Source organism: Aethalodelphis obliquidens, unplaced genomic scaffold (genome assembly GCF_003676395.1).
Source record: "Aethalodelphis obliquidens isolate GAN/ISIS:26980383/991018 unplaced genomic scaffold, ASM367639v1 scaffold19, whole genome shotgun sequence".
NCBI classification, from domain to species: domain Eukaryota; kingdom Metazoa; phylum Chordata; class Mammalia; order Artiodactyla; family Delphinidae; genus Aethalodelphis; species Aethalodelphis obliquidens.
In genome coordinates this window covers 2,350,771-2,374,441 of record NW_020837963.1, presented here as the reverse complement: position 1 = coordinate 2,374,441, position 23,671 = coordinate 2,350,771, and the positions used below count along the sequence as shown (strand labels likewise).

Sequence of the window (23,671 nt, the reverse complement as noted above, 5' to 3'; positions counted from 1 at the left end):
AACTGATCATAGCACTCTTTCCCAATAAGTTTCAATACAGCCTCAGAATCCTTCTTAACACAAAGCTCCAGACAACCAATAGCAGTTAGTCACAGTGGACACTTGAGAGTAAACTTATTTTTCCCCTCTAATCTTAAATGAGGGTGTGGATGCTATACAAGTCTGAGAGAAGGGGTATGTGACAGTAGGCAGAGGCCTGGCCATGGGCTTTTCAAGACTCACAGGATGGCCTAACTTCAGCAAGTTCACCAAGGCTCATATCCTTTGGGGCCAGTTTTTGAGGAGATCCCATTCTCTGATCAGATAACTTCAATGTCCTGGAATGTTGTTCCTCATGGCATGGCTATCTGTTTCCTTCTGGATGTTTCTACATCCACTCTCTGTAGCTACACACAACATGTCTAAAGTAATCTAAGATGGCATGTAAGAGAGGGCCATTGAGGAGATGGTCTGTTAAGCTGGGATGTTAAGATATTTGTGGTTCCTGAGATGCTCTACTTCTATTGGCTTGTCTGTGGAAGGTGTACAGGACCTGAGGAGAAAGGCTAAGGAGCCTGGACCAGGTGCCTCCACCCTAGAAGCAGCAGGTAAGGAAGGACTCCTGGGAAGAAGGTTTTCAAATCTACCTCATTAGCATCCCACAGTCAGCTCAACAAGGGGCTGCCCTGGGAACCATACTGATATCAGAGTTGTGGGTTACAGAGTTGTGGAAAGGATGATAAATAATATGAAGGCTCATCCAGTGGGCAGGAAGGTGGTAAGGGGATTTGAGGGCTGATGGGTTAACTTGGATCCATCACTAGATAAGCAAGAAGAGCTCAGGGTTGTGAGTTAGAACACCTGGGCATTTGTCCAGGCTCATTTATCACCTGGGCAGGTTCCTGGACAAGCCATGGTTTCCTCATCTAAAAGTAAAGGGTTTGAACTATAACTATTTAAGAGTCCTTCCAGCTTCAAGCTTCCAGGATCTGAACTCTCTCTGGAGTTCTTAATAAGGTCCCCCACCCCAGGATTGCCCTCCTGCAGATCAGCAGAAGAAAGGAATGGAAAAAGATTGGCCTACCTTTTTTCTCTTCCTTTGAAAAGTCAGATAGATGGTCCTGTTGGCTAGGGCTCTATCTGATTCATTTCTCTCCCCCAGGACCTCTTACCTGAGCTCTTTTTGATTTTCTGCACAGGGCTGGAGGAATCTAGACCATCAGGATTTGGGAAGAAGCTCCTTTCCAATTGGGCGGCGTCTCTGGTCCTCAACTCAGGCGCTGGACTTCTCCCTAAAGCCGAACCCCTTCGGTTCCCAGAGCCCGCAGCTCATCCTCTTACTGGCTTTCTGTAAATTCCCTTTGTGTTTCCTAACCCTATGCCTTGTGCACGCCTTCCACTTGAGGAAGGGTACCATGGAGGAAGAGGGAGAGGAAAGACAACGTTCTTCCTGCAGCTTGCTCACTCTCCGACATTCCTAAACTCCCCGGGGAAGACTGGTTTGGCTACCATGGTTCCTCCAAACTGGTTTGATCAGGCAGGTTTCCTTTAAAGGGCCAGAGGCTGGACTGCCTGATAATAGCTTCCCTGTCCTCCCTCAAGCATCACCTCCCAGTTACTCCTCTCCTTAGAATTCTTGCTCCAGTATTTGCCTTTAAAGCAATTACCTAAGTGTTGTCTCCTCAGGGTGCCAATTTGCCTTCCCACCTCAATGAACTCCCTTAACTCCCCCCACCACAGGCAGGGCACAGGCTGGGGAACAGTATTGCCGTCAGCGTCTTGATGGTTATTTCTGCACAGCCTAATACTAGATGCTGTCTTTCTGGTTTTGTGGAAATTTTTAGACCTTTCCTCCTTCTGACTTCTGCTGACTGGGTCCTGGGGTCTGTCTCAGAGCAAGAAGGGCATGACCTAACCCCCGCATCCAGAAAGGACTCTGAGCTCTATATATTAGGGAAGCGGCCCTCCCAAGTCCCATGAGGCCTTTGGGGGGGCGGGGCTCTGGTGGGCTGGAGTCTGGGGATGAGGCCCAATCCAAACATGTTTTGTTTGGCTTTGTGAGTATGATGGGTCAAGCATCAACTGTATACCCACCCCCACCCCTGCACATGTATACCCCCAACCCCCCTCAGTGACAGGGTGTGAGGTGGCTACCCAAGTTCAGAAACGGAACCTCACACTGAGGATATTAGCTACACCTGAGTAGACAAACTCCCCACTGACGTCAAAGGCCCCCTTCTCACCAGGCCAGGTGTTTTGGAACTGCAGAGGAGGGGTCCTGATTACGGAGGGCCTCATGAAGAAGGAAAGCAAACAAAAGAGTGAGGGAGGAGCCCCGGAGGGACCCACATTCCAGGGAGGGGTGGGGAACTGACAAGAGGTCAGCTTCCTGCACAGGGGGCCTTCTTTTGGTGTTGCAAGTTCAAGGCCCATGGCTGTCTGCTGAGGACACGTTCCTTGTCCCCCCAGCTGGCTGGTCTCTTGGCTCAGCTCTGGAGGCCCATCTCTTGACCTCTTACTCTAGCCTCTCCTTGAAGGCTCCTGAACTTCCTGTGGTGTGTTCACTCCAGCCCTTAAGCATCTAAAAGTGACAGGGAGATGCTACCCACGTACAACATGTAAACAGTTTGAAAAGACAAGGAATGATCACCTGGGAGGGAGGAGCCATCCAGGAAATTCTCACACGTTCCATGAGCCAAATGGAGCTGTGTACTCAGAAGTGTGGTGAGTATCTGTCACGCACACTAGATTAGGGAGGGGCAGTCGAGTGCTCCTGGAAAGCAGAAGACTGAGGTGGACCCTTGTCCCCTGAGGGTCTTACCAGAGGCCACAGCTCAGATTCTGCGGCATCCCCAAGATAATCTATGCGTACAGATTATCTCCTGGAGGGCTTGGTCATCAGAATTTACTTCAGAACTAAGTCTTCTTCATAATGCTCACGGCTTCAACTCTGCATTTCCAACTTCGTAGGGGGAGGAGCCTGCATTGACCTCCAGGAGCCAAACTTGGGGAGGTCAGATTCCTCCAGGGGAAAAGCCTAGAGTTCCTGTGGAATAAATGAAAGCCAAGCTAGAAGTTCCCCGGAGAGTTACTTCCTTTACTTCATTCTGTTCCAGCAGCCTGTGTAGCTGTAGGAGGGGCTGGCAACTCCTAGTTATCAGTTCACAGAGAATAAGGACTTATTTAGCAATGCCCCCTGCCTCCCTCCTTGGGGCCTTGGAATTCTAGTTCCATTAGGGACAGAAGTGTTCTCTATGGATTCTTCTATCTTCTCTGAATGGCAAGAGGCAGGGAAGCCCAGGCAAGTTGAAAAATCTCACATTAAAAAGTGAATACCTTTTAAAGTTGTCAGGTGAGACTGTGGTTTATTGGGTGGAAATCATACCCACACTGAAACTGCCAGCTCCTAGCTGGTTTTAGGTAATAGTTGTCCCCAGGCCCTCACAGCATTTATGACCTGAGGAGACAAAGCTCAGACTCATACAGGAAGCACAAACAAACTGGGGCACACAGGTTTGATGTAGCCACAGAAGTAGGCCAGGAAGATTAAGTTTTTTGATGGGCAGATCTTAGAGGGTTGACCAGAAGAAGAATCCCTGGAGAGGGGAGAGTGATGAAGAGGAGAAAGTCAAGGACAAGGCACAGTTGAGTGATGCTGGCCCCTCAGTTTGCATTCACACAAGCAGCCATGTTGAGCATTTTGGTAGACTGACCAAATGGCTAACTAGTCAAGCTCTAGGAAAAGCTATAATGGCAGCAATGGTATACTTTTGATATATTTATCTCCATGTTCTTACCTTTTTGCCACCTTAATGATACCTCCCCCTTATTCTTCTGTAGGAACTCAGGGCTATAGAATCACTGAAACTTGGAGCTGGAAGAGAGGCTGCAGTTGTCAGCTGGTCTACATCCACCCAAAGCAAGCATCTCCAACAGGCCCCCAGCCCTGTTCCTGAGCTCAGGGTCTCAGAGGACAACCATTTTTCAGGCAACTTCCACTGTGAAAAAGCACTCCTCTCCACTGATTCAATATCTGCTTGCTTAACACTCCCATGTAGTAGTCCGTATTCCATGCTCTGAAGTATTGTTGAGTAAACTGACTTCTTCTTCCACATGTGTTACCTCATACTACGGACAGTCATGGCCCCAGACGTTTCTTCTCCAAGCCGAATACGACAGTTTCATCATCATTCCTGATGAAACAAAGGGGCCTCCAGACCTCATTCACCCAGCCCAGCCCCATGTCAGCATGCCCTCCCTTGCCAAAGATGCTCTCAGAATGTGCTACCCATTTTTTCCTTTGTACTCTCCCCTCTTTTTTCATCCAACCTATTCTCAGAAATGACTCCTTCAAACTAAGATGCAAGTGATTGATCATGCTTACTGTGTTACCTTCCCAGGACTGTTTACATTTTAACAGGTTCAAAGACTTGAACTGAAGGGATGGCTGGGAATGTTTGGGCAGCAGATAATGGCAAGATAGAGGACAAGAGCAGAAGAGGCATAGAAATTTTCCTTAAACCCTTAATATCATGCTTGATACTTTTCCTAAACAGAAGACTAACTCGACAAGATAATTCACTCAAAATCATGAAACTGGTGCTGTGACCTTATGTGGCACAGGTAGTCTGTGGTGACAGCCTCACCTTTACTTCAGGTGAGACTAATCACCTGCTCAGGCAAATCCGCATAAAGTGAATTCCTTGAAGGCAGGAACTGGTCTGATTCTTTCCGGGTTTGTTGTCAGGGGGGCCTGAGTAACATATTAATAGATCCCCATACAATATCTTCTGGATGAATGAGTGAATGAAGTCAGAAAAACAGTTAAAAGGAAATGATAAAGTTAAAAGGAAATGATAAAGTTTAAAATAAAGGGATAAGAATACACCAGAAAAAAAAAAAAAAAAAGAAAATACCAGAAAGAAAGTATGGCAACATAAATGTCAGCTGAGCTGGAATTTGGTTAAAGGCACTAATGAGTATAAAAATGGGTACTTTGTAATAGTAAAAGATAAAATTTAAGAAGAAAAAATGACAGTCATAGTCCATAGGCACCAAACAATGTAGCTGCTAAATATATGAGACAAATATTTCAGAAATATAAAGAGAGTTTAATAAAACTATACAATTATAGTTGAATTTTAATAAACACTTCAGAATTAAGATTCATAGACAAAAAATAAATAAGTGCATAGAAGAGTTGAATGATGCAATTAATAAATGAATTTAATATGTATTTCCTTCAAATCAAAAATCTGCATTTTGTATGTCCAAAATCAATCAAATACTTGGCCACACAGAAAAATGCATAACATTTTAAAATAGAGATTGAACAGACCATATTCTTTGCTCATAATCCAATAAAGCTAGATATAAGAAGTTAAAAAATATCAAAAAGTTTAAAGTGCTAGAAATTAAAAAAACACATTCTTAAATAATCCTTGCGTCAAAGAGAAATAAAAAGTAAAGTTATGAACTGTTTAAAACTGATGAAAGTAGAATATTCCAAAACCTACAGTACACAGCTAAAGCTGTACTCAGAGGGAAATTAATAGCCTTAAAATGCCTTTGTTGTTAAAAGAGAAAGATCTAAAATAAAGGAACTTTATATGAATTTTAAAACATTAGGAAGAAAACCATTTAAATAAACCATGAGAAAATAGGAAAAAGACATAGAAAAAAAAAACCAAAATGAGTAGAAAAGGACAAATAAATTCTAAACTGTTTTTTTGAAACAAACCAATAAAATGGATGAAGCCCTCACAAGCCTGATTAAGCAAAAGAGAGCAAAATTACATAAGATTAGAAATGAAAAAGGAGACAAAGCAACAGATAACAGGAGAGATAGAGATTATCATGAGAATATTATGAGTAATAGTATGGCAACAAAATTTTACAATTAAAGAAAATGGATTATTCCCTAGCAAACTCCCAAGTTTGACCAAGAAGAAGTAAAAAAATTTATTATGTCAATTATCATAGAAGAAGAAGACAGGAGAGATGATTTAAGATTATTTAAAAATACAGCAAAAAAATAGAACAAAAAATAGAATTTTTTTTCTAAAAATAGAACAAAACTATTTCACAGTGATAGTAGAACTCATCAGTGTTGTAGGAGAGAAGATGAAAATGGGAGGGTGAGATGGCCAGGTCAGAGGGAAGAGACAGTGGAGAGAGGGAGAAAGGGGTATGTTGGGGAAAGATAGTTTAAGACAGTGCCTCCTCTAAAGCCCCCTTATCCCCAACCCCACACATACATTCCTACTCTCTTTAATGACTGCTTATTTCTGTTCATCCATACTTATGTTCAACTATCATTTGTATACCCAAGGGCTGCTGCTGGTAGTTTGGGGTGATAGTAGGAAAACAGCTATGATATGCTCCCTGAAGCCCTTCTCCTTCCCTCCTGGGGGCCTGCTCCCAAGCAACCCCATGTTGGTGGTGAGAATCTGTAAGGTTAGGGCTTGTGACATACTCATTCAAGGGGACAGTAGTTGGCAAAGCTCTGGTGAAGGTGGGACAAGATCACTCCAGGGAGCTAGCTCTCAGGTCCCGAAAGGCTATTTGGGCTACTTCAGAGGACATCTGGGCATCCGTCTATGGCCTGTGGGAAGAGTGCCCTGCACTGGGCAGAGTTTTCTTAGAGGGGTGGGGATTTTCACTTCTACCCCACCCTCATCCATACTTGAGAGAGAGAGATGCCACTTCTGCCCACCAGCCTGGCTTAATGAGAATTGTTCTGCCTCTGGAAGGAGATTGTTTGACCAAATTTGAAAAATTACCATCAATTTTCGGCCTCTTAGCCCCCAAAGATTTTTTTTTTTTAAACATTTTATCACTCCTGTACAACTTCTCTTGGCCAGAGAATTCAGTGATTAATAATACTTGGCCCCGGCGGTTCTTTCTTACATCACACTAGCAGATAATGTGTTTTTTTATTTGTACATATATAACCTGGCCATCTTGATCACAGTGCGTTATAGAGTTTCTGGGGTCCTGTGGCTTTTCCAGACTTGCTGGACATACTTTTTCCTTTCTCTGAATAATTTAGCTTTTATCCATTTTTTTTCCAAATGAGTTTGGCAGCTTGTATTACCGTTAACTTTTAATTCCTGTGGGGGTTAAAGGGGGAACTTGGGAGGGAAAAACAACCCAGATACCAGTGACCAAAGTGGTACCTTGTAAATGACAAACTATGAAGTGGTGTGGGGAGAGAAGGGAGGGGGAGAGATAATCTTGTCCAGTTGAGCTGAAAGCATTTTTCATATCCAAATAGTTTTCCTCTCCTGAAAATCCAATAGAAAGCATGGTTGAAGGACTGTTCCCATCAGATCCAGTGCTTTGGATGGAGATTCTCAAGGGCTTAACAGAGAGAAGAGGGGATTTCCTATGACAATTTGCCCATAATGAATGAATGAATAGGGTTTCTGGTTCTATCTCTTGTTAGAATAGCCGGAGTGGGGGTGGGGTGTCTCCCTCCGTTTTGGGTGATTGAGCCCCAGAAGCCTTCATCCTCCATATGGAGGGGATCACTCATCACGGGATGGTGGGACAACCTGGCCTGCATGCTCCCTTATAACCCTGAGATTCCAGAGCCCCCCTCCTCTTCCTGCCTAGAAACCCCTGCACTGAAGGGCCTGAGTTTTCTTCTTCCTCTCGTGGTGGTGTACCTGCTGGCAGAGGGGAAAGAGAGCGAGGGGCCGGAGAGGGTGAGCCTTGGGGTGGTTCCCAGACGTGTGTGGAAGGAAGTCCCTGTGTAAAACTGCGCCTCTTGGTGCTCATCACTGGGCCTGTCAGTCTCGGAAAGAGCCTCAGGACAGATTTTCCTGCTTCCAGTCACACTGATCACTGTTTCTTGAGTGCCCTCCATTTCCTAAGGATCTTCACACTATCACCCAGCATGGAAATGCCTTGTGGCTTTATCTGGTGTAAAGAACATGGTGGTGTCCTCTGGGTCTGCCCACTTCCCACCAGCTCCTATAACTGTTATGTGGATCTCCAGCTCCTAAGCATTGCTATATTGATCATCTACATCAGGGACTAGCCGACTATAGCTTGTGGGCCCAATCTAGCTGCTTGCTTAATAAAGTCTTATTGGAACACAGCTACCATCATTCATTTACATGTTGTCTAAGACTGCTTTGCTCTACAATGACAGAGTTGAGTGTTTGTAAGAGACTGTATAGCCCCCAGAGCCAAAAATATTTACTATTGGACACTTTCTGGGAAAAAGTTGACAACCCCTGATCTATATATAAATAAAGATTGAATGTAAGCTAATGCCTGTAATTGGGAAGGCAAATTATGAAATTCATGGATAAGTTTTGTTCTTCTACTCAAGCCTAACCCTTTGTTTAAAGTATCATAAATCTCATAAAGCTTCCAACACCCACAAGCAGACAGGAAAATGAAATAAATTTCCCCAGCCTCTCACATACTGAGCTCAGGTACTTTCCTCAACTGAATTCCCTGCTCAAAGTTGCTGGCTTGACCTACACTGAGAAATGCTTATCCTTCATCATGAGTCATATAGGATTCTAACTTACTGATTCCTTCCTGCTACGGAATACCCTCTTGTCCTTTACTTTGACCCCTGAACATTCAAGACTCCCTATTTAGACACTTTCAGTGCCCTAGCTGTCCCTGTTTTTACTTTAAAACTACCTGTGTGAAATTCCTCTCTTTAATGGAAAGCTGTATGTGCCCATCAGCCATTAGCTCCGTGCACCGTGGTGCCTGCATCCCCCGAATTTTCACCCACTCAGGAACCACTCAGCAAGTTCAGTTTCACAGCATCTATTATTTAGTTAAACATGCCAAAAGATCATCTCTTAATCACCTTTCCAAAAGACTTAAGCCAATGACATTGAAAACACATCCCTTACTATTAGTGCCAGCAAGCTCCTCACCAACTTCCTCTAACGATGCACAATGGTTAGTTAAGGTGATCTGGGCAGGAAGAGAAAATCAGCACCAGCGAAAGGGAGTTACAGGTGTGTTTGGTTCCACACGGGTACAAAGAGAAGCAAAGAAAGTGAGTGCTGCAGCTGATTGACCCAGAGTTGAGATTACAGGGAGCAGACCCAGGTCCAGGCAAAGAGCATTTCTGCCTGTAACTTGGTTAATCACCACTGAGGGACTTCTCTTCTTCACTGCTTTTCACTGTCAGGTAGTAGATGCGGTTGGCCTCTGGGTAGGTGACTTTGCTGAGCGGGAGCTTGTAGATGGCCGGGTTGTTGGTCGTCAGGAGCAGGAAGGTGAGTGCCGAGAGGCAGAAGGGCCAGGTTCCTGGTGGCACACCAACCTGAAATCAAAAACACTGGGATCTGAAAATGTTCCTGGGTTCCAGGGACCTTGGGGGAGAAGGATGCGGTAGGGGTTGAGGATGGGGCATTGGTTTCTGGATTTATCATGTCAGAGTAGTTGGTCTGAATTTGAGGTGTTTGTACCTTTGGGCACAATCAGAATCTTTTAATGATGGAGCTGAAAATCCCCCAGGGATGATCTCCCATATCTGGCCAAACATGAATACCTCCATCTGTCCATCCATGTTCTCCACTGCTAGTTACAATACTCTCTTTCACACACACACACACACACACACACACACACACCCCCTCAGAGGCACATGTATGCTATTGCCAGTCCTTCTCTGCACAGACCCTGGATAAACCTTGACAAGGGTGTTGTATGGAGTGCTAGCTACCAGAACACAATCACAAGACTCCAAATGTCCTGAAGTCCTGGCTGGGGAGGGGCACTTTAGGGTAGTGTCAGGAGACCCCAAACTTACCACTGACATTATGTTGGAGAGGGCTGCTCCCATGTATGCACAGAACAGGGCTGTGGAAAAACAAGGACCATCGGGAGTCAGCTTTCCAGGGTCCACCCCCAGCCCTCCCCAAGAGCAGGGCTCCGCTCTGGCTCCAGCAGCTTTGGTGTTTGCACCATACCCTGACATCTGGCATGTTTGCCTGACATTATTAGTTATCTTTGCAGGTAGATGTGACCCATCTCCCATCAGGCTGTGTGTTCTCTGAGGGTAGAGATTAAAGCTTACATACCCCTTTATCCCCTCCCCACTTCCATGGTGGCCTTGAATAGAGTCAGGGGTCAATATGCATCTTTCACTAGTCCACACTGACCTTGGTGATGGTCTAGCACAGGCTGATCTGTCTGGGGGTGAGCGGTCAGACTATGTGAGCTCTGGATAAAGTCCCTCCTGTCCAAGATTCTGAGCTGCTGTGATGCTGTTGGACCTTAATCAAGTCCCACCACGGCTGGGCCTTATTGGGTCCCTGAGCCAGGCATGTGGGTTCACCCATAGGATGAGAGTAGTTGGACAGTTAGGGGAGCGCATCCATACCCCTGGTGCCTCTGGACAAGCTCCTTCTACTGCTGTACCTTTACTCTGTTTCTCTGTCCAGAGCACCTTTTCCCCCATCTTTGCCCATCCAAATCCCACCCTGAAAGTGTTGAGATAAACCCCAGCCTCCTCTTGAAGCCTTCCCAGATGGTTCCAGCCACAGGAATCTGCCACTCCTCTGAAGGACAAAGACAGTTACAGTCTGAACCTCAAAATACCCGGCACTTTTGACTTGGTAAATATTTACAGAGCCCACTGTCTCCAAGCCCAGCCTTGTGCCGGATGCTGAGGAGGATACGAGAGACATGGAAGTCATTTACAGTCCCCACACGTAAGTGGGGAAAAAACAGGAAAAGCTCTTCTAGATGATATTCTGCCCTTTAAGAGCATGGCGCTGGGGTGCAGGTGTAATGATCGTGGCCCATTTCTCTTCTCTTCTCTGTTTACTCTATGGAAATCAAGCTTCCTTAGCGCTATGTTCTCATTTTCTGGGACCTCAGTGCTGCCAGGTACATACATCATCTCACTGGATCTTTCCAACCATCTTTTTAGATATCTTAGCCTGAATAATTGTGCAATTATTTCTCCTCTGCTAGACCATGGCTTCATGAGGATGTGGTCACCTCTGTATTCTCCATGCCTAGCCAAGGGCCTAGAACTTAGTGGTGCCTTACAAATAGTGGTTGAATGAAGAGTTATTCAGGGCAGGAACACTGCCACTAGCACATGAGGAAATGTGTGTGGGATTTCCTTGTGAAATTTATAACACTGTGTACATATAGTAGCAGTAATAGTGGTGGTGACTCCATCTGACAGTGGAGGAGCCTCAAATCCCCCAGCTGTTAGGGACCCTACCATTAAACCCTCTAGTGATAGGACCCCAGCCACAGTCCTTCCATCACTACTGCTCAGTACTGATTAGTGGCCACCATGGATGTCACATAACCAGGGGAGTGGGGAGGGCAAGGAACAGCAGAGTGGCTTGGTTGCCAGCTTTCCCAGATACCCACCGCAGATGAGGGCCAGCAGGTGGGTCTGCCAGGTAAGGGCATAGAACATGCCACCGATGGCGATGCAGGAGAGGACGCAGTTGTAGCTCCAGAGGCCCAGGTAGATAGTCTTGAAGGGCGTGGCCACCGTCAGGGCTGTGGGACAAGGTGTTGCATTTCTGGCTGATTCAGGGTCACAGTGCAAAGATCACCCCATGCTGGTGCCAGGTCTCAGGTGGCCTCTCTTCCATCGTTCCCCCCACACCTGCTACCCCTACTCATCAGAGGAGCCTCTGCAAATAGTGTCTGGTCTTAGGAAACCAAAAATGGGAGGAGAGCAGTGGTTTCCACTGTTTTTCAAAGATTTCACTCAGAGGTATGACTACTTCTATGGTGAGGGTAAGCCAAACAGGTGGACTCTAGGCCCTCCCCACTCCTTTGGCCAGAGCAGCTGCATTTTTAGCAAGAAAGATTTCAGTTGAAAAAGTTCTGCTTCAACTGGTTGAAAAACATTATGTATATACAGATATAGCTATATCTATATATACAGTTGGAGAAATGGGAAGCAAAAGGGGTAGGATGTGAACAGCAGGTGATCTGGGTAAAGAATTTGTGGGTGCCTCTTGGACTATTTTTATTTTCGTAATTTTTTTTTTTTTTTTTGTGGTACATGAGCCTCTCACTGTTGTGGCCTCTCCCGTTGCGGAGCACAGGCTCTGGACGCGCGGGCTCAGCGGCCATGGCTCACGGGCCCAGCCACTCAGCGGCATGTGGGATCTTCCCGGACCAGGACACAAACCCGTGTCCCCTGTATCGGCAGGCGGACTCTCAACCACTGCGCCACGAGGGAAGCCCTATTTTCATAATTTTTGATAAGTTTGAAATTCTTTCCAAATAAAACAAATTATTTTTAAAGTTGTGCTTCCAAGAAATTTTTGAAAAATATTGCGATAAATCAACAGGCTCCTATTCTTAAAGCTCCTGACGTCTATTTCTGACTCTACTGTCTGCAGTTACATATATAAGTGTGTATATATACACATATATAGAAATTAAATGACATTTGTCAAATGGCAATTCAATTTCTGAGAAAAGTTTTCCTTTCAGCTTAGTCAAAATTTCGAAGGGCTGGGTCATTTATACCTCTGCTTGGTCTGCTACTGGCCCCCACCCTCACTGGGTTACCCTCCTCCCACCCCTCAGCTCCCAGGGGCTCAGTTTACAGGTCAACACGTCTCAGTCCCTTTGCATCTCTCCACACATCCTGCTACTGCAATCTGCTCCCTTTGCGGACTCGAGAAATGGAAAAATAATTCTCAAGCCCTGACAGTATTTAAAAACTCCAGTGAAGATAAGTCTAGACAATTTGCTGTGTGCTGGGGAAAAATGACCCCAGGAAAATGATCCCTGCAGAGAGGGGGCCCTGTCCTACCTGCTAGCATCCCCACGATTGAGCCAATGGCTGCATGCAAGCAGATGAGTGGCGAGCAGATGAACAGGGCCACCAGGAACACGCCACCTGTCCAGGGATTGTCGCAGCCATACACCTGTCCGACCCCAATGGGGATGGATTGTAGCAGCTGCAAAGTCAACAGAATCCAGGTCACTGGAGCGTGGGCTGATAATGCAAGGACCAGGCCCTAGGGCCAGGAGTGAGCCATTCCTGGGTGGGTAATGGGGTGGAACGGAAGGATGGCTGTGCCCTCCAGTGTGTGGGAGAACGTGGGAGGGCACAAACTGGAACAAATAACTCCTCACTCCACCACCTGGCAGGCATCTGAGCATCCCTCATGCAAAGCCGGGCAGGTCCCCCAACACAGAGGCCAGACAGAAGTGCTTCTGAGGGACACATGGCTTTTGCTTTGAGGGGACCAGAGGATACCTCCCTGGACTGCCACTGGGGATTTCAGGCACTAGGGGATTTCCCCTAGACCTTCTGAAATTCTAGAAATATTCCACGAATTTTGGAAATATTCTAGGCCATTTTGATGAATGATTTGACCAAAGGTCAGCCAGCTCATTGTGGCCAAACCCAGGCTAGAGCCTCTGAGCTTGACCCCTAGTCTACTGGTGGCTGCCTCACATTCAGTGCTACCTGGGGGATGGCGGGACCCTGGGAAGGAGGGGAAGCCACTTCCCCTGCTCTGGAGGAGCACTTCGCATTGCAGAAAGGTAGCGCGAGGAACATCTGGAGAACAGCATGGAGCCCCAAATCCCTGGGCCTGACAGTCATTGGGTGGCGCTGGAATTGGAGGTGATTGATTTGGCAGTGATGTCAGATAGGCTTTTTTTGCCCTAGCTGAACCACCCACACCTTGGCAAAAAGTTCTTTGAGGGCAAAAAGGAAAGGAGGGAGATTGACAGGGCAGGGAGAGGACTGGCTTGGGAGTCGAGAGCTCTAGCTTTTTTTTTTTTTTTTTTTTGCGGTATGCGGGCCTCTTACTGTTGTGGCCTCTCCCATTGCGGAGCAGAGGCTCCAGGCGCGCAGGCTCAGCGGCCATGGCTCACGGGCAGACTCTCAACCACTGCGCCACCAGGGAAGCCTGAGAGCTCTAGCTTTTAGGGGGCTCTGCAGGAGGTCATTGTGTAACCGCTGGCATGTTGCCTCCTAATCTGGGCTCTGGTGGCCTCCTCCGTAAGATGGGGAGGCTGTCCTAGCCGACTATCTTCCAGCTTTAAGGTTCTGCCAACTCCTTTCTCCATTACCAGCTCACATGACCTTTTTGAGGACAGGCGTCCCTTACCTGGGCCCGTAATAGGTGCTTAATAAATATGTGTTGGTTAGCTCAGTGGTTTCCAAACTTTGTGTACATTGGAATCACCTAAAGGTCTTTTAAAACAATGTTGATGTCTGGCCCCTCCCCAGACATTCTGTTTTAACTGGTGTGGGGGGCCAGGAGGCATGGCTGGGGCCTCTGGTGACTCTAATGTACAACAGAGCTTGGGGACCAATGGATTAGCTACAGACATTAGCTACAGACATTAGCTACTGTAGATGTTGGGAGTGCATTGCATTTCTCCCTTTGATGAAATTTTGTTCTTTTTAACAACTTGACTTAATTCTGGAGTCAGTATGATTTCTTTAGAGAATTTGAGGAGTCCCAGAGAGCTTTTAAACTATGTCCATTCTTGTCTCTGAATGGGTGGCCTTTTAATCACCAAGCACTGTTTGGGCCAGAGTCTATAGACTTCTGCAAGAAATCATAGGGTGGGGGCCCCATCTTATTTAAAGAAACCCTGAAAACCCTTTGTACCAGTCCAGGGAGCTCAGCTTCAGAGTGGGAACAGGTTGGAAATCTACTCAGTAAATATTCCATGACTTCCCTACATCTGAGGAATGCAGGATGCTGCGGGGAATCCGACTCCCACCTTCCCAACTGGGGACCCAGGTTTAAAGCCCAAGCAGGCAAGAATGAGAAGAATGAGGGGACGAGCTGCTTTGGAGTGAAGCCTGGGTTTAGAATGAAGCTCTGCCGGTTTCCAAATTTCAGCCTGGCGAATGGTGGCCCTGGTCCCTCCAAGCTGTGCTCCGGGCCACAGCCAATACCCTGGTGCTCAGTGCAGTCAGGTGTGCGGTGGAAATTTACTAAGGACCGGCCTCCTATGTACTCCGGATAATCCTTGTGTAACAACAACAAGCTGGTTAAACAAAACAGAAGTCACTCCCCTCATTGTTTTGAAGAGAAAGAGGGAAATGGCATTGATTCTTCAAAACTCAGATCTGGATGTGCAGAAGAAAAGGAGCCAGTGGTCAGAGTGGTGGTGGTGGGGAATTCAGAGGGTGTGCTTGGGCCTCAGGGTATCTGGATTTGGCTCCTACCACTTTGTTTGTTTTGAAGATGAACAAGAGGTACCTCTTCTGTGTGGCTGTCTCCACTCTGGTCCCCTCAGCACAGGACAGTACAGCCTCACCGTGCAGGGTGGGTGGGGGGCTTGGTGGCCCTTTCTCTCTGGCAGTGCCACATGTCCCTGTGGCTGTCGCTCAGACTCACCCCTAGGGCTCAGGGATAGCGGGTTGTGCCCCTGAGGCCGTGTGTGTCCAGTCGCCAGATGGCTGATCATTGATGATTCAAAATTAGTTTTGTCCCTGCTCTGACCCCAGCAGTTTTCCATTTGAGAGGGTGGGCTTTTGCTTAAATGCAGGGCTCTGTCTTTTCTTGTCTTTTCCATTGTCTTGAATTTAGGCCCTAATCCTGCCTCTGATCCCATTCTAACCTCAGCCTCAGGTAAAGCTTTTAAAAAGACAAAAGCTTGAAAAAGGTTTGGCATTGCTGGCAGCAGTGTTTGCCATGAGGGGCAGGGGAGCCTTTCCTTTTCTGACAGGTTCAGGCTCGGAGTTTGGCTGACGCTGCAGGGCCTGTGCTGTCCACCCCACCTGGTGTCTGCCCGGCACCAGGGCCACCCAGAGGTTTAAGCACATCTAGACAAAGGACTTGGCTGCGGGGGGGAGGGCTCAGAAATCAGATTTTGTGAACAATATTTGAGGCACTAGCTACAGTTTGACCTCAGGGATCTAACCCTCTCTGTGCCTTGGTTTTCCCGTCTGTGAAAGGGGATGATGATAGAACTTACAGCATTGGGTTATGATGAGGGTTAAATGAGTTAGTAAGCTACGGGCTTGGAACAGTGTCTGATACATAATAAACTTGTTTTAGTGTAAGCTGTTAGCTATCTCTATGTTCATTAACAAAGGCAAAATTTTACGATTCTGTATATCTAATCTTATGTTAGGTTTTTATTATATCCCTTGATCTCTGATGTCTAGAGATCAGTAGAATAAATGAATATGTACACGTGCGATAGAATATAAAGCAGGGTTTCTCAACTTTGGAATTGCTGAAATTTGGGGCTGGTTAATTCTTTGCTGTGGGACAGGGGCTGACCTGTGCATTGTGGGATATCTAGCAGCATCCCTCGCCTCTACCTGCTAGATGCCAGTGGCCCCCTTTCTCCCCAGTCTTGATAATTATAACATTTCTGCAGACATTTGCCTTCCCCAGGAGGGCAAAAATCACTCCTGCTTGAGAACCGCTGTTATGGAAAATAAACAAAAATTTAACCCCATCTTCTATTGACAATATCTTTAAAATCTTAATTTTAAACATTATTTTAGCGTCCTGACCCTTCACCCAACTATCTGTTTTATTTAATATTTTCCCCTTAATCCCACCGTTCTGTCTTGTCAACTTAACCTTTATCTGTAAACTTGTTTATTATCTGTTTCCCTGTGCAGAGTGTAGGTGTCATGAAGGCAGGGATGTTGTTTTGTTCTCCATGTATTCCCAGTGTCTGATAAGGTCCTCAGTAGGGGTTTATTGAAAGAACATATGGAGGTGGCAGTGACCGTTTCCTGTCCTCCTCTCTGCTAAGACCCATCATCTGCTGGAGGTGCATCTAGAGAAGATGAGAGCCTGAGTAATCCACAAAGTGTTGAGTGAGACGGTCTGCAGTGGAAACAGGGCCCCACACACCTGCCACTGGTGACTTACCAAAGACATCTCAATCTCTGACCAGGTGATGTTCGGCACTGAAGACACGGGCTCCACCAGCGTCGTGGGGAAGAAGAGGTTGTAGTGGCCCGTGGCCGCCAAGTACAGGGTCACTGCGATGTTGAAGGGCAGTGTGAAGACCGGGAGGTCCCACTTGCTGAAGATGGAACTCAAGGCACTAGAAAAGACAGGGCTGGAGATGGAAGGGACAAAGGATTAATCGCTGTGCTCATCCTTCAGTCTATACTGTCTAGTCAGCTCTGGTCACTGGACCACTCACTATCCCCTCTCCTTGGCACAGCCATTCCTGGCTCCCTTGAGACTCGAGTGGTCCATTTACCTGGGACTGGAAATAAGGTGTTCAATATAAGTCTACATCTTTGGGAAACAGAACTTAAAAGTCTTATAACTTGTTTTCAATAGAAAATGTTACAAAATAATTTATATATTTCCTTGTTTCTTAAACCAAGAAAACTAAACAAAATCTTATCCTTACAAAACGTCATGTATTGCCTTTGGATCATTACAATGTACATCACAGTGTATCCTGGGCTGTGATAACATTTAGACTGTATGCTTTAAATAACCTTCTAAGAGGAGGCTGCTACGAATATAGCAATTCAGCTGAAGTACTTGGAATTATGCTAGGAGCCACCATGTGAAAATGAAACCTTCAGTTGACTGTGTCCTCTGTCTTCCTGGTGTCTTCCTTGGGGAGAGAGTGGATTCTGGAGAAAGATGGAGCGAGGTGCAAATCCTAACTCCTACACTTACAGGCTGAGTGAGCTGCGTTAGGAAATTAACCTTCCTTAGCCTCAGTTTCCTCTGAAAGGGCCATCCACCTGGCACCCAACACTCTACATCTCCCACAAGCAGTGAGCTGCAGGACAAAACTTGAACTCATGTGATGCAGTTGATTGGCTCACTTTTAATTAAGTACGATGAATCTCAATTGGGCATTTAAGACTGCCTGAAATCCCTACTATACGTCCCTAGCAAATTAACTCTCCAACTTGCTGAGACAACAATTTTGCATTTTCTCCTTTCTCAATTCTTCACTTTCTGCTTCCCTTTAGTTTCAGCTAACCACCTTGCTTTACGCCACTAAGAAAACAGAAATGACAAGATGAGAAATGCTTCATTTTCCCGACCGTAAGATTCATACTCCGACTGCTTTGTTCCCACATACTCTTCCTCTCTGCCTTTTTCGTATAATGGAAGTGTCCTTGCTCCCTTATCAGGCCAATTCTCTTCCTTGTACTTTGGGATCCAGTCTCTCAAAGACTTCATTCTTGCAATTCTCTCCTTTCTCTCCTGCAGCTTCAACCTCTCCTTTTTCTCCAGGTCACTCTCATAAATACATAATGTGTTCTAGTACGTTCTACCTTAAAAATCCTCCCCCTTTCTTATTTCTGCTCCAAATATTGCCCCTTTTCTCTGCCCCCTGCACAACAATACTCTTCAAAACTTGTCTATCTTTGTTGTCCCCAATTTTTCTACTCCCATTCTTTCCTAAACCCACTCCAGTCAGGTGGATGTTCTCCCCACACCACAGAAATGGCTTTTGTCCTGTTCACCGATGACATCTCTCTTGCCGTGGTCATTCTCTGCCCCTTTCATTTGACAGTTGGATCCTCCGCCTGGATTGAAACACTTTCTGTCAGGGCTACCACGACACTGCACTTAGTTGCTTCTCTAGCTTATCCTTCTCAAGTCCCCTTCAGTGGTTCTTCCACTCTTCTGCCAGGCATCTAAATCTTGGAAGATCCTACAGCTCTGTCTTGGATCTTCTCTTTTGGAATCCTCTCCTCCTGGGTGATAACCTTTAGTTTCAAGGATGAAATATCTTCCATATGCTTCTGCCTTCCTAATCTTGACCAAATCACTAAGTTCCAGATTTGCACATCCAATTTCTTTCTCAGCATCTCTACTCAGAATGCTGAAGTTTAATATGTCCAGACAGAACTCTTGACATGTGTCCTGTCCCTCACCATCAACTGGTTTTTCTTTCCGTCTCCTCCATCAACCCAGGTGCTCAGGCAAATTATAGGAGTGCACCGAGTCTTCCTTCACCCCCACCCCCAAACTCCACAGCCTCCCAGAAAGTCCTGCCAACTACCTTCCTTAAAATATACCCCAAGCCCAACCACTTCTCTTCACCTTCATGGACATCACCCTGGTTAAAGCATTCCTGTCCTCTGTGGGTTATTGCAGCAGACCTAACTATGCTTCTAGCATCCACTCCCACTCCAGCTAAAATCCATTCTCCACACTACCAGCAGAGTGATTTGTTTAAATTTAAACCACATCCTGTCACTCCTCTGCTTAAAACCCTTTAACTGCTTCTCATCACAGTTGTAAAACTCAAGAGGCTTACTGGAGCGGTACAAACTATTAGGTACAAAATAAGCTACAAGGATATATTGTACAATACGGGGAATATAACCAATCTTATAATAACTATAAATGGAGTGTAACCTTTAAAAACTGTGAATCACTATATTATACACCTATAACTTATATAATGTTGTACAGCAACTATATTTCAATTAAAAGAAAGACTTACTAGATCCACAAGGTGTATGGGCCTTGGCCATCATCTACTTCTGCCCTCACCTCCTGCCACCCCTCCTTCATTCACTGGGCTTCAGCCCCTCTGGTCTTGTTTCTTGAACACATCATACTTCTCCAGTAGGTGTCTTTGCATATGCCACTGGTTCTGCCTGCAATATACTTCACCCAGATCTTCAGATGGCAGGTACTTTCTTATTTAGGTGACAGTTCAGATGTCTCCTCTTCCAAGTGGTCTTCCCTGACCACCCAAGTCTGGGATCACTCTTTGTCCCATTTGCTCCATTTTGCTTTCCTCAAAGCACATATCATATCTTGAAACGATCATTTTACTGAACAATTGATGAGTTTATTTCTATCTTTGCCAAGAAGAATGTCAGCTCCCAGAGGATGGAGACTTTCTCTTGCTCACAGCTCTCCCCGACATCTAGAATAGTCTCTGCACATAGCAGGCCCTCAGCAAATTTTTGTTTGTTGGATAACTCCAGCACTACTTAGTACCTACGCTGTGGACTGGATTTCCAGGATTGTGTGAGTGGATTCATGAAGTGCCCGGATAGTAGCACAGAGCTCAGCCAGCGTAGGGGCCCAATGTTTTTTTCTTTTTTTTTTTTTTTTCACTTTAAATTGGGAAGTGAGGGTGGGGATGGGGGCACGGCAGACACACTGCCACCCAGTGCACTGTGTCTGAGGGGCTTAATCTATGTAGTTATAAACCAAATGTATGCAAATGAAGACAAGTTCTCCTCCTCCTCAGGCGTGGCGTGTGGGGGACATTAAGGAAATCCCCACAGAAATGACTGTGTTAGCATTTTGTCTTGATAGATTAACGAAGAAATCCTAAGAAGAAATGTAAATTGCCCAGAATGCTTAATGTAGTAATTTATTTGCAAACACTCCTAAAAAGTAACGAAACAGCACTTAAACTAAATTAAAAGAACTGGTTTTAGTAACTCCAGACTTTGAAACAAAAGAAAGATGTTAAAAATCAGTCAACATGTCAGAGAGTGGTAGAGTTCAGGGGGTTGGGGGACATGGGCTCCCCTCAGGCTTCCTGCCACCATGTGACAGTGGGTGCGACCAGACCCCTTGATGCTATAGGTTAGGCACCTATAGGAACCTATAGGAACGCTATAGGAACCACTGTAGGTTCAAGTGAGCTGAACATTACATATGTAAGAGGCCTTTTGGTTGCTAACACCCTTCATCTTGACTTTTATTCCTTCTGAAAAATGAGGCAAATGCACAGCAAGACCTCAACTGATGCTTCTTGTTCAAAGATTCTATGCTTTAAATATAGACATTTTGTTTCAAGAAAGCTCTCTGATTCTATCACAAGTGAGTTTCAGCTTTTGGGTCTTGGTTAGGCCACGGGATAGATGATTCCCATGTAGGCTGGAGTTGAAAGTGCAGACTCTGGGTTCATCATCTGGGGCAGGTTGCATAGCTTCTGCATGCCTTAGCCTTCCCTTCTGTAAATTGGGGACAGTAATAGTCCTCCCTTGCATAGCACTGTGCCTGGCATGTAGAAAATACTCAGTAAATGTTAACCTTTATTACTAAGCCTATCATTCAGAGGAGGTTGTCAGCACAGTAAAAAAAAAAAAAAAAAAAAATATGTAGCAGGGCTTCCCTGGTGGCGCAGTGGTTGAACGTCCACCTGCTGATGCAGGGGACACGGGTTCGTGCCCCGGTCCGGGAAGATCCCACATGCCGTGGAGCGTCTGGGCCCGTGAGCCATGGCCGCTGAGCCTGCGCGTCCGGAGCCTGTGCTCCGCAACGGGAGAGGCCACAACAGTGAGAGGCCCGCGTACAGCAAAAAAAAAAATGTAGCGTTTGCTCTTTGAAAGGTCCGTGTTATTTCAAACTCAAAATGATCCTCTTCTGTTGCAACTCAACTCATGGACTCTTGCAAGATAGAGACAAACCAGGTTGACTATGAAGACACTGGGCCCCACAACAGTGTCAGACACAGCACCTTGGGGCCCTGTAGGTCCGAGAGCGGAAAGAAGGAGGTGCCTCACCAGGACATGGCTGTGAAGGTCACAGGAAGCAGAAGCCACCAGTAGTAGTCTAACTTCTCGGAGAACACAGCTATCAGCATTCCCACCAGCATCCCATTGTACCCATGGAGACCCGAGGCGATGGTGGTCCTGGGGTTGAAAACAGAGGTACTGTGTGAATTTGTTGGCACTCACTGGGTCTGCTTCTCCTGCTGCTCACAGAAAAAAGTCAGCTTAGTCAATGAATATAGGGTAGTCACACAGCTGCCAGCACATTTCTAGATCACACACACACACACACACACACACACACACACACACATACCTTGATTACCCTTACTGATCTAGAATTAAATAATGCACTTTGTGTCTAAGCTCCCCTTTGCTTCTCAGGGGAGTCTAGACTGCTTTATATAGAGGGAAATCTAAGAGAAACCTGAGGTGTGTCACGGGGAAGGGGTGTGTGTGTGTGTGGTTTTTCAGAGAGAAAGGAGGGTTCAGAGAGCACTGGGGTAGTCAGGGGTGGCTCCCTGGCAGAGGAGGGATTTGAAGGAAGGGTAGGATTAGTTAGGCCGAAGCACAAGTGCTCAGTTGGGAAGAGTGTGATGCTACATGGTAGGTTGGGTGAGACCTGTCAGAGAAGGCTTTGGAAACCAAGCTGAGGGACTGGGTTTTTAGCTACTTCACACTTGTCTTAGATTCTTAATCAAGATGTTTGGGAAGATTAGGCAGGGAATGTGTGTGTGTTTCCCTCATAAAACTGGGAGCAAAAAAAGAGTCCATGGATCAACTCTTTGAATGGCTTGGCAAGTTTTCCAGTGGATTATGGTCAGGAGGGAAGTTGGCGAATTAGACTGTCAGAGCAGGAAGGGACACAGCCTTCTTGAAGGTGACCTGTAGGTGGGCTGGATGGAGTTCACCTCAGGGCAGTTTTGGCGAACAGTGATGGAACAGTAGGACAAGAGCTGATCCTGTTGGAGGCCATTTCTATGCCAGCTCTCCGTGAGGCTGTAGGTGAGTGGCAGCAAGGAATAGGGAACCCACTGCCTGAAACAGAGACACAAATCTTGGCTGGAGCCCATTTCTTCTGTCACCTACCAGACCTACACCCCAAAGAATTCAGCCTCTTATTCATCTGATCTTGTATGGTCTCCCAGCTAGAATTGGCGTGGTCCCCCAAGGCCACCTTAGAAGGGCACTGACACTTCTCATGGGAGACAAGTCAACCCACGCCTGTGCCTTGGTGGAGCTGGAATGTCAGGGGGGCTGGAGGAGTGCAGCGTTGGTTATAACACAAGCAACTCGGATCACTCCCCAGGCTCTGGGGTCACCAGGGGCCCCCGGATCTGCTGTCCACTCTGTCCACGTGCCAGGGAGAGCACTGACCTCCAGCCTAGAAGACGCAGGTCACGTGTCCAAGCCTGAACCCTGCCATCCACTGGCTGTGGCTCCTTCCGTGAGCACCTTACTCCTCCTAGCCTTCTTTCTCTCACTTGCAAAATGTGGACCCTCTTACCTTCACTGTCTGCCTTGTGAAGTGGGAGGAAGAATCACAGGTAACAAGGCACGACAGTGTTTTTCAATATTTTTACGGTACCCCATGGTAAGGAAGGAATGTGTTCATATTTTATAGTATGGCCCAGTTTCTCTCTCTCTCTCTCTCTCTCTCTCTCTCTCACCCCCCCCACACACCCAACATGATTGAAACAAAAATTTCACAAAATAATATTTACCTTTACTACATATGGATTACTCTAATCTGTTTTATTTTACTCTATTATTTTAATTTAAAAAATCCTGTTTTTAAAAATTCATGATCTACAAATGAAGTGGTGACCACCAAATTTAAAAAAAACCTGAGACTCTGGGCATTCCCAGACCTCTCTGATCATCAGAACTACCCAGGAGAATCTTGTTTAAAACACCGCCCACCTCCAGATCCACTGAATGGGAATATCTCTGGGAGGGAGGGGGACTGGGGCGGTGCTGAGAAACTACATTTCTTAACAATCACTCCAGGTGTTTCTGGCCATCAGGAAAGTTTGGGAACCATTGGAATAACATATGGCAAAGTCTGAGGAAATGGTCCCGTTCACTAAAATGCACTTGTTTTTGTTACTGGGCTTTGTGACCACCGGTGCAGAGCTATCCCCCCCCCCCCCCCCCCACCCCCCCCCCCCCACCCCCACTTGTTCCCTTCTCCATGCCACCCCCCCCATGCCCTCACTGCCCTCTCCTCTCGCCTTCCTCTCTCCCACATCAATGTTACTAGCT

At 46.3% G+C, this 23,671-nt stretch overlaps 1 protein-coding gene across 1 annotated transcript in view; it reads right to left on the bottom strand.

The window, feature by feature from the left end:
* SLC14A2 (solute carrier family 14 member 2) overlaps positions 1 to 23,671 on the bottom strand; it is a 55,616-nt gene that overhangs the window by 21,278 nt on the left and 10,667 nt on the right. Inside the window, exons 4-9 of the mRNA XM_027118851.1 lie at positions 21,419 to 21,547; positions 16,824 to 17,016; positions 12,767 to 12,914; positions 11,356 to 11,490; positions 9,773 to 9,822; positions 9,109 to 9,283 (exon numbers count right to left, since the gene is read on the bottom strand). Coding sequence (XP_026974652.1) covers positions 9,109 to 9,283; positions 9,773 to 9,822; positions 11,356 to 11,490; positions 12,767 to 12,914; positions 16,824 to 17,016; positions 21,419 to 21,547 — 830 coding nt within the window. The remainder of the gene's footprint in view (positions 1 to 9,108; positions 9,284 to 9,772; positions 9,823 to 11,355; positions 11,491 to 12,766; positions 12,915 to 16,823; positions 17,017 to 21,418; positions 21,548 to 23,671) is intronic.